Raw genomic sequence first — 11,752 nt, forward strand, 5'->3', positions numbered from 1 at the left:
AGGAGCCAGTGTGTTCTCCAAGATCGATCTGAGGTCAGGTTATCATCAGCTCAGGATCCGACCTTCGGACATTCCGAAGACGGCATTCATTACCAAGTATGGTTTATATGAGTTCACAGTGATGTCTTTTGGTTTGACCAATGCGCCAGCATTCTTTATGAACTTGATGAACAGTGTATTCATGGATTATCTTGATAAGTTCGTGGTGGTATTCATTGATGACATTCTGGTTTATTCTCAAAGTGAAGAAGAGCATGCAGATCATTTGAGGATGGTATTGCAGAGATTGCGAGAGCACCAGTTGTATGCAAAGTTGAGCAAGTGTGAGTTCTGGATCAGTGAAGTCCTGTTCTTGGGTCACATAATCAACAAAGAAGGATTGGCTGTGGATCCGAAGAAAGTGGCAGACATTCTGAACTGGAAAGCGCCAACGGATGCTCGAGAAATCAAGAGCTTCATTGGAATGGCCGGATATTATCGGCGATTCATTGAAGGGTTTTCGAAGATTGCGAAGCCAATGACAGCGTTGCTAGGCAACAAGGTTGAGTTCAAGTGGACCCAGAAATGCCAAGAGGCCTTTGAAGCGCTGAAAGAGAAGTTGACTACAGCGCCTGTCCTAGTCTTGCCTGATGTGCACAAGCCCTTCTCGGTGTATTGCGATGCTTGTTACACAGGTTTGGGATGTGTGTTGATGCAAGAGGGAAGAGTTGTGGCTTACTCGTCCCGACAGCTGAAGGTTCATGAGAAGAATTACCCAATCCATGATCTAGAGTTGGCAGCAGTGGTTCATGCACTGAAGACATGGAGGCACTATCTGTATGGACAGAAATGCGATGTTTACACAGACCATAAGAGTCTGAAGTACATATTCACTCAGTCAGAGTTGAACATGAGGCAACGAAGATGGTTAGAATTGATCAAAGACTATGAGTTGGAGATTCATTACCATCCAGGCAAAGCGAACGTAGTGGCAGATGCTTTGAGCAGAAAGAGTCAAGTCAATCTGATGGTCGCTCGCCCGATGCCTTATGAGTTGGCCAAGGAGTTTGACAGGTTGAGTCTCGGATTTCTGAACAATTCGCGAGGAGTCACGGTTGAGTTGGAACCTACCTTGGAGCGCGAAATCAAAGAAGCGCAGAGAAATGATGAAAAGATCAGTGAGATTCGGCGATTGATTCTAGATGGCAGAGGCAAAGATTTTCGAGAAGATGCTGAAGGCGTGATATGGTTTAAAGACCGCTTGTGTGTTCCCAATGTCCAGTCCATTCGGGAGTTGATTCTTAAGGAAGCTCATGAGACAGCTTATTCGATTCACCCTGGCAGTGAGAAGATGTACCAGGATCTAAAGAAGAAATTCTGGTGGTACGGAATGAAAAGAGAAATCGCAGAGCATGTGGCTATGTGCGATAGTTGTCGAAGAATTAAGGCAGAACACCAGAGGCCAGCTGGATTGTTGCAACCGTTGCAGATCCCTCAGTGGAAATGGGATGAAATTGGTATGGATTTCATAGTCGGATTGCCTCGCACTCGAGCCGGCTACGATTCCATTTGGGTAGTAGTGGACCGTTTGACCAAGTCAGCCCACTTCATACCTGTCAAGACCAACTACAACAGTGCAGTATTGGCAGAATTGTATATGTCTCGGATCGTTTGTCTTCATGGTGTGCCAAAGAAGATAGTGTCAGACAGAGGAACGCAGTTCACCTCTCATTTCTGGCAGCAGTTGCATGAAGCCTTGGGCACGCATCTGAATTTCAGTTCAGCTTATCACCCGCAGACAGATGGTCAGACTGAAAGAACCAATCAAATCCTTGAAGATATGTTGAGAGCCTGTGCGTTGCAAGATCAGTCCGGATGGGACAAGCGATTGCCTTATGCAGAGTTTTCCTATAACAACAGTTATCAGGCCAGTTTGAAGATGTCACCGTTTCAAGCGCTGTATGGAAGGAGTTGCAGAACTCCGTTGCAATGGGATCAGCCTGGAGAGAAGCAGGTGTTTGGGCCAGATATTCTGCTTGAAGCCGAAGAGAACATCAAGATGGTCCGAGAGAATCTGAAGATAGCGCAATCGAGGCAGCGAAGCTATGCAGACACAAGAAGAAGAGAGCTGAGTTTCGAAGTCGGAGACTTTGTTTATCTGAAAGTGTCACCGATCAGAGGAGTCAGAAGATTCGGAGTGAAAGGCAAGCTAGCACCCCGCTACATTGGTCCGTATCAGATTCTTGCAAGACGAGGAGAAGTGGCTTATCAGCTCAGTTTGCCAGAGAATTTGTCTGCTGTGCATAATGTCTTTCATGTGTCTCAGTTGAAGAAGTGCTTGCGTGTGCCGGAAGAGCAGTTGCCAGTGGAAGGTCTAGAAGTCCAGGAGGACTTGACCTATGTTGAGAAGCCAGCTCAGATCCTTGAGGTTGCAGATAGAGTCACCCGAAGGAAGACCGTCAGAATGTGCAAAGTCAGATGGAATCACCACTCTGAGGAAGAAGCAACCTGGGAGCGTGAAGATGATCTGATAGCCAAGTACCCGGAGCTCTTTGCTAGCCAGCCCTGAATCTCGAGGGCGAGATTCTTTTAAGGGGGATAGGTTTGTAACGCCCCGAATTTTTGCAGTTGAATTTTTTTTCTTTTCTTTACTCGCCAAAATTCGGGCGTTACCTTTTCTTTTCTTTTTCCCCTCGCTAAACCTTGACCTTTTCCAAAGTTCTAGCGGGATTCGGTTTGGAATTCCCGTGTAAGGAAAAACCCTAAATACTTTATGTTGTTTGATGCACCATGCCGAACCTTGCATTTCCTTTGATTGCTTTGAAAGCGCAATTGCATTCATGTAGAAAGATCGGATTTCGAAAATGCGGAGAAGATCTTTTCTTTCTTTTTTTTTCTCCCTCTCTTTTTCTCTCCTCTTTTTCTCTCCCTCCCGCGCCGTGGGCCGACCCCGGCCGGCCCAGGCCCCTACGCGCCCCCCCTCTTGGGCCTGGAAGGCCCAGCCGCCCCCCCCTCTTTCCCTTATTCCCTAACCCTCTCCCTCTCCCCCCCTCATTTTCTCCCTCCCCACCTAAGCCGCCGCCCCTACCCCCTACCCGCCCCCTGCCCTAGGTAGCCGCCGCCGCCCCCTGCTTGCCGCGCCGCCCCCTGCCGCCGGCCGCCCCTCGCCGTCGATCCCCGACGCCGGTAAGCCCCCCCCCTCCTCCCTCTCTCCCTCTCTCCCCTCTCCTCCCTCCCCTTCCCCTCGCCGCTCGGCCCCATGGCCGGTTCGGCCGCCCGCCCCACCCCGCCGGCTCGGCCGCTCGGCCGTCCCGCGCCCTGCCCCGCGCCCTGCCCCGCGCCCTGCCCCGCGCCCCTGCGCGCCCTGCGGCTCGGCCGCCCGCCCCCTGCTCGGCCGGCTCGGCCGCCCCCTGCGCCGCCCGCCCTCCCCAGCCCGACCCCCCCCCCCCCCCGCGCGCCCGCCTGGCCGCCGGTTCAACCGGCCGGCTCAGCGGCTCAGCCGCCCGGCCAGCCCCGCCCGCGCCCGCGCCCCGCCTAGGGCCGGTTCAACCGCCCTAGGGCCGGTTCAACCGCCCCCCCCCCCTTCTGTTTTTTTTTTTTTTTTTTATTTAATTTTATTTACTTTCTGTGATCATAATTACTGTATTTTAAGTAGGCTAATCACTGTTCATGCTATGGGAAAATAGGAAGTTTAATTTAAAATTCCGTTATGTTATGGATTCACGTAGTTAATTGTTTACCCTGTGCAATGTTGATCAACTAAAAGTGATTAGGTTTCCATCATATATATAAATATATATAACAGAATTATGTTGTTAAAAACCAATTGTGTCATTAGTGTATAAAATTTAACCCCCCGCGAGACCTTTCCCGTTTCTTTCTAACCATAACAAATGCGTTATCGAACGTCATACTTGATGCATATTCGCTTTATTTGTTATCTTATATGGTGTACTGTTCTTTTGTATTAAATATGTGGATGTATGTATGTGTGTTTGCGCTCGCATAGAGAACGATCCGGTCGAAGAGCCCGAGGAATTCGCAGGAGAAGCCCCTGAGCAGCAGTCGTTTGGTGGAGGCAAGTGTCCTTTGACCTATCTCTGTCCTATTCATTCTTTAATTCACCTCCCGCATTACACATTTATACCTAAGGATTGACTAGCTTTTGTTATCCATGTCCTTGTTTACCTATTTGGGTCGGATTATTACTACTTAGTCTGATGCTATTGCTCAACTCTAATCAATGAACATGATGTGATTATCTATGATACGCTGTTTTCCCTTCTCTTATTATGATGTTGTACTTGTGGTATTCAAGGGGGCTCGAGCGGTTTCTCGAGTGCCTCTCCGTAAGGACCTGTTCTATGGATGACCGCCCGGGAAAACAGTGCAACCATAAGGGTGGAATGGGGTGCCCTTAGCTGAATAATTAGAGGATCCGGGGTGTAGTTCACTTAGCCGTCGTGCCGTCAATGGGGCTCGGTGTATGCGGCTCGCTCTGCCAAGGTTGATTTGTCCCTTGGGGAGGAGTGCGGTGCATTTAGGAAACCTAACGGGTGGCTACAGCCCCGGGGAATCTTTGTAAAGGCTTCGTAGTGAATCCTTGGCCATTCACCTCGGGAGTGAATAAGGGTCTTGCAAGCCCGGGCCAGAGAGGGAATCACGGCTTGTGGGTAAAGTGCACAACCTCTGCAGAGTGTTATGAAACTGATATATCAGCCGTGCTCGCGGTTATGAGCGGCCAAGGGAGCTCCAGTGATTAGTGGTACTTGATAAGAGACCTTTTGGTTTACAGGTGGCAATGAGATTGATGGTTCTGGTTACGATTATGGTGCTGGTAAGTGGTATTCTTTCCGTTTGGAAAGGGTACATCGGGCTAATAACTTGGGTTAATGCTAAAACTTGGCTTTCTACTAGTAAATAATAATCTGACCAACTAAAAGCAACTGCTTGACTTATCCCCACATAAAGCTAGTCCACTACAGCCAAACAGGATGCTTGCTGAGTATGTTGATGTGTACTCACCCTTGCTCTACACACCAAACCCCCCCCAGGTTGTCAGCATTGCAACCACTGCTCAGGAGAAGATGAAGCTGTGGAAGGAGACTTCCAGGAGTTCCAAGATTACGACGAGTTCTAGGTGTGGGTTAGCGGCAACCCCCAGTCGGCTGCCTGTGAAGGCCGCGTTATCTACGTTTCTTTTCCGCACTTTGATTTATTGTAAGAACTATATGGACGTCTCAGACGTATGATGTAATCGACTATTTCCCTTATTAATACTATTTTGAGCACTGTGTGATGATGTCCATATTATGTAACTGCTGTGTACGTGAATAACTGATCCTGGCACGTACATGGTTCGCATTCGGTTTGCCTTCTAAAACCGGGTGTGACAATAGCAAAACTACCCAAGCGATTTAGGGGTAAACAAGGTAAAATGGATAAACAAACTTGGATGACCTATTGGGTCCCATCAAAATTGAACCTATGCAATGACGATAATAAAGAATATTATTGGGTAACAAAAGTGGTCATGGGCACAACTTGCCTGGCACCTGAGATTCAAGTTACCAGTGTGATTCTTTAGATCCTTGTGACCTCATGCTAGTCATAGCAATACAAACAAACATGGTATGGAGAAAATTAACATCACACCAAACATAAGTACAAACTGAATAATAATAATTTACGCGTTGCTACGAGATCGTGGGATCGAGAACTACTAAGATCGGAGTCATGGTCATCAAGTTATGATGTGATTACATGATTAACACCAGGTTCTGTGTTTATTTTATAATCCTAGAGAAAAGGTAACCTATAGTAGTAATTAATTCAACTTTAATCGAAATTATAAATTGACCATAGATCATATTTTAGCAGATTAACAAGACTAACCAACATAAGTTAAATAGAGATCTAATTATAAAATAATGATACATGGTATAATAAATGTTGTTATTGCATATTAAATATTTATACGAGACTAACGCAACTTGAACGAGTCAATTCGAAGTTAAAATGGAGAAGTTATGAATTTCCAAAGTTGTCATGTACTTGGTATAAGATTAACTAGGAAATCAATTTTAATGTGGATTTCATGTCAAAACAGAGTGTATAGAGATAAATGTCATGATATAATCAGAGTACTTATTACATAGCGGAAGTCTTACAAAATAAAATATAAATATAGATCGAACTAAAATCCATCATTGGCGCCATAAAGTCAACTGGGAGACGCCACCTAGATCGAATCGAACATCTCGTTGTGTGGCTCCTCTTGAACCACACGTTCTTCTCCTGTGGGGGGTGTGAGACAGCAAGGATGAGCTCACACATGATCATAGCTCAACAAGTTGTGGGGAAACCAGTGTGCATGAACTCACCAAAGGTGGGAGTTCATGTGATGTGTAAGGCTGATCAACAATATGGTTAAAGTTGAGCATTGCTTTTAATAAGTTGGTCAAATTTTATTAGCAGTTACTAAATGTAAGTAAATACCAAACCATAATAAATAGTAATACACTACTACAAATCGTGTTATATGAGACGGTTAATTTTTAGTTATTAAGACGCTTATGATGTGTCCAAATTTGATGGAGTCGCAAAAGATGTTCCGTTTTTAAGATGGTTATAAACCGTCTTAAAAGATATTAAATAAGACATTTTTTAATTTATAATCGTCTAAAAAAGGAATCTGTTACGTCATTTTGTCCAATAAACCGTCTTACATTAGGTTTGTTTAAGACACTTCTTCGAAAGAATTGTCGAAAATACGAACATTATAAGTCACAAAGTATTTATCAAACTGACTAGAATAGCCTATAATAATAGACACTCGCAACAGAAAAACCATCGTAATTAGGAGACTGATATTGGACGTTTTAAAAACCGTCTTATTTAGGAGACTGATATTAGACGTTTTGAGAAATATCTTATTAAGATTTGAAACGACTTACTTCGTAGTATATTCTTAAATTACCACATTATAATAATTTAAAAGAGAAAAATACATACACATATATTTAATAACACTATAATTAATATAATATAGATAAATAACATTCAATATCTCATAAATAAGCATTGTCAAATAACTCATACATAACTGTACTCTAAATTTAAACTTGTTCATCAACTGTTTGTGCTAACATTGAGCCTAACTAAGTATATAACTTGATGAAGTCTATGAAAGGGCAAATACAACTTGATGAAGTCCATGATCTTGTTGGTCTCCAGATCGATCTTGATGGTGTCGTTGGCCTTGATGAGAGGGTCGGGGTAGCGGATGGTGCGGCCGTCGTAGGTGTTCAGGTAGGGGATGCCTTTCTGGCCAAACTGAACAAACCTCACCTTGCAGAGCTTGAACTGCACACAAACCAATAAAAAAAGCAGTGAGCATTTCATAAGGCGTACTATGAAAGGGCATGGAAATTTCCAGCAATGTAAATGGATAGATAGACAGAGCAACATCTATTAATAGACCTAACGATTGTAGCACATGACATTTAATAGAGATCTGTCCAAACAGATAAAAAAAGATAAACATAAATTCAAGTAAAATATAATATAACTATTTTAAGGCCAAGTACAATGCAATATAGGCTTCTGGTGGGACTGATCTAGATTGTTGGGTTTCTTGTTCTGCCTTTTGCCCTTGCCATTGAAGAAGCCAAAACCAAATGGTCTAAATGCTGATAGACTTATTGTGGCTGCTCTAGCAGCCAATGGATTAAACGGCAGAGCAGGTTCAGTCCCAAACTTCTAGTCACTATCAAGATCCAAAAAACTTATGTCTTTTGGCACAAGGATCCTTCCATAGAACAGGGGTTTGCCAGGTGAGTGAAGGGGAAAGGGCATACAGTGCTCACGTGGGTGAAATTTAAACAATGACCAGAACCACATCATTCCGATGCGCTTGCAAGTTGCAAGGGAGTAACACTACAAATGGCAGTATTATTTCTGGCGATCGTTTATTGTCAGTCGGATGACAATTAGCAGTGGAGAAAAATTATCCATATGCAATACCTGATTCTGTGTTGAACTAGTACAGATAATCGTAATATTTGATACATCAAAGTCGTGAAATTACCTGTCGGGCAAGATATAGCAGGCCACAAAGATTTTCTTGTAGCTGAGGCATTGTGCCACCATAGTCGACCAGTACCACAGGCCGCAACCCAGTGCAGAGAAACAGGATATCTAGCAACAACTAGGTTTGTTCATCAACAACCACATCACAGGTAGACTAGAGTTAAAATCCAACATAAATCATAAGTTAGGTAGATTTGTTCATGAATTTACTTTTTCTTCGTGGTCGTGCATTAACACTATTTTTCAATTAATAAAATCCTATATAGTGGTGGGCTGGTGGCTTCCCCTGCTGTATTTCCCGTTAAAAAATGACTACAGCTACTAAGAGAAAGCAGCAAGCGAGTGGGCACTAACCGTTGAGGAGGCGGCGCTTGGAAGCTGGACGGAGGCGCCACCGGATCCGGGCCGCGCACGCGTTCACCACTTCCAGCATCTCTTTGTACGGCCCCGCCGCCGCTGCCATCTCCGCAGCGAAAGAACTTAAACCGATCACGGAGGCATTAAGAAGAAAACAAGTTTAAGGTTTAGCTGATGCAAGTACCACTAAACCTGCTAGATAGATCAGACAGGCCACACCACACATTTCCCTTCTTGTTGCACCATCTCTGTATGCATTTCCTGTGGGCAAACTGCGTACAACCAACGCCAATAGGTGAGCACACAATTAGCATTTTCTTCAACAGATACTCCAAAGTCACGTGTACAACAACGTCAAGGGGGAAAAAGATTATTGCATAACTAAAAATGGGGGTACGTATTAGGATATGGATTATCGCGATTGAAATTTCAGATAACTCTATAACCTCTGAGTTTTTTGTCTTTTAATAAATTCCTATAGGGGCTTCGACCCCTCCAGCCACATAAAAAACAGATAATCGGATGTGTCTGAAGAAAAGTATATAACGTGCTGGGAACAAAACCCAAAACAGATACTGGGGATACTGTTTAGACAAACCCAAAACTAGCGGAGCACCTTGCAAATACGGAGGCCAAGTGAACAGATGATGAAACTCTATTACTGCCTTTAAGTCCTGCATGGAGATGGAATTTGTCTCTGGAGGTATAACAGAACTCTGCCCAGGAACATGGTTATGCACTGATACACCATTTATTAGCTTTCGGCACAGCTGCTGCTTCAATGTCTCATGCCTTAGTTTGCCATGTCGAGACCTTGCTCTAACTAATTCAATGCAAGATCCAATTAACTGCTTCATGAAAACATCAATGTCATTATTCAACAAATTAACACACTCTATCGAGACCCCTTCCAACCCATTTGCTCCTGCCACTTTGTCCGTCCTTTTCTTCATTGACAAAGTATCACAGAGTTCACCATCTTCAATACAAGTATTAGAGGTATCCTTTGAACTCACAGAAGCAAGGGGTAAAGGTATTTGGGCCACACCAAAACTGCCATGACGTAACTGAATGCCAAGTGGTGCTTGAATGACCAAAGACTACTCAAGTGAAAGATGACATTTTCTAAGCCATGTCCTAATCAAGCAGTAGATGGATACTAAGTTTCAGTCCCAGTAGTGGAAATTATTTGTTATTCAGAATCAAGTACATGTTACTACAGAGGTGAGCTACTGTATAATTCCCTAAGTCTACAAGTTAGATTTCATTTCTATCAAGTGAACCACACGCCAAGCTAAACACAGAAAAAAGCATTCAACGCAGTTATACCAAGTAAAGTATGAAACAATGCAGAATTAGCGCCAATTCACCGACTACGCACGTCAAAAATCGACATCAGTCCTCATGACCCATTTCCAACTCTCCCTCCCGCCGAACCCTAACCCCATCCTTAGCTCTATTCTCAGTCGCGCAACCACTTTGCCCTGGCGCAAAAAATCCATAATCTCCACCCTCCAAGTTTATCAAATAGTCCCCAAAAAATTCCCCCAAAATGAAAACCAGAAGCATGACAGTAAGCAAATAATCCAACAAGGAACAAGGACTAGAGGTCTCACTTTGCCCTGGCGCGCGACAACGAGTCCAGGATCCGGCCGTCGTGGCCCTCCTCGGAGCGGGGGCGGTGGAGGCAGCAATGGGGAACCAGCAAGGAGCGGGGGCGGTGGAGGCAGCAACGGGGAACCGACGAGGAGCGGGGGCGGTGGAGGCAGCAATGGGGAACCGGCGAGGAGCGGGGGCGATGGAGGCAGCAATGGGGAACCGGCGGCGGAGGATCCAGATGGGGAGGGGAGATGAAAGAAGGGAGAGAGAAGGGGATGGTGGCCTCACACGAGGGTTCTAAAGTGAAAGAAGCTGGTCGTCGGATGGCCACATGAGATGGATCAAGTCGCCAGACGGCTGTGATTTTTGGGGCGACGTGGACAGCTCCACCTCGAGAATCCTCTCGATTTTAAATGTAAAGAGATGTTTCTATTATCCAACTTATCTCTATATCGACTCACCATCAGTCACACACTTAACTCTATAGCGACCGATCATAAGTGGTTAAATTTCTAGACTTTTAGTGATCGATGGGCCATCCCTACAAACACATAATTAGATTTTTCTTTTCAAAAATAAAAAACTAATCGAAAAAATTTGAATAATTACAGGGACTTCTACAGGATATATTAACATGATTCAAACATGTTTTACGCTTTAGAAACACTATGAAACATACTTAGTTCAATCTAAGCATAATTTATTATTTACTACGTTTTTTCACAGTGTCTTGTCAGGAATATCATACAAAGATAGTTTTATGTTTACAAGTTTCTAGTATACTCACTAACATCTAAGACAGTTTGTATAGTCTAGATGACTCTAATAATATCTTTATTTGAGATGGTTTCATATACAGAAGTGTCTAATATACTAACCAAAATATAAGACAATTCTTGTAAACTTAATGCCTCAAAAGGTATATTTATTTGAGACGGTTTTCAAAATCAATCTGTATTAAATCAATATAAGACATTTCCTACTATATATCTGTCTCAAAAACCTTCTTCATTAAAGACGGATCTCCAACAAACCGTCTTACCTTACTCGTCACCATATGATAAAAGACGCTTCTATAAAATGCACTGGTATTTGTCTTAAGATGTATGTCTTAAATAAGCATATTTCTAGTAGTGATAGAACAAAATTAATAATAAATCACATGCAATGCATATGACAAATTGAGTTTAAGTTCCATAATTTAATCATGCGAGAGTCCTCATCTGCTCATGACCGTGAGCTCGGCTAGTATAGCAGTTTTACACTCTGCATAGGTTGTACCATGTACCCACAAGTCGTGTATCCCATGTCACCAGGGTTAGCTAGACCCTTAGACACTACCGAGGTGAATGGTTAGGGATCCACTACGAGGCCTTTACAAAGTTCCACTAGGTTCCGAAAACCCGCTACAGTTATGCGAAGAGCACTTGCAAGAATCCCTCGTCTGACCGCCATCGCAGCAAAATCAACCCGAGAACCTCCCTGCATGCAACTCCCCTACTGCCCTTGCCCCTTTCGGGTAAGGTAGTCTTCCACTAGCTTTCCTAATTAGTGAGCCAAGGACGTCCCATTCCACCACTGTGGTGGCACGTGTTTCTCAAGTTAAGCTCCATGTTCCAATTAAAATAATATAATGATCTTGACATGAACATAAATAAAATAACAGAATAATTGGAACATGGATATAATGAAATATTAACCCAAAACCATGTAAAGCAATAGCAAA

At 43.9% G+C, this 11,752-nt stretch overlaps 1 protein-coding gene across 1 annotated transcript; it reads right to left on the reverse strand.

The window, feature by feature from the left end:
* Nucleotides 1-7,000: 7,000 nt before the first annotated feature.
* LOC103627036 (40S ribosomal protein S4-C) lies at nucleotides 7,001-8,622 on the reverse strand. The gene is made up of 3 exons (XM_008647382.4): nucleotides 8,425-8,622; nucleotides 8,069-8,178; nucleotides 7,001-7,344 (listed from the first exon to the last, which is right to left on the reverse strand). The coding sequence occupies exons 1-3, from the start codon at nucleotides 8,531-8,533 to the stop codon at nucleotides 7,111-7,113; spliced, it is 453 nt and encodes a 150-aa protein (XP_008645604.1). The 5' UTR covers nucleotides 8,534-8,622; the 3' UTR covers nucleotides 7,001-7,110.
* Nucleotides 8,623-11,752: the final 3,130 nt, after the last annotated feature.

Source organism: Zea mays, chromosome 5, assembly GCF_902167145.1.
Source record: "Zea mays cultivar B73 chromosome 5, Zm-B73-REFERENCE-NAM-5.0, whole genome shotgun sequence".
NCBI lineage: Eukaryota > Viridiplantae > Streptophyta > Magnoliopsida > Poales > Poaceae > Zea > Zea mays.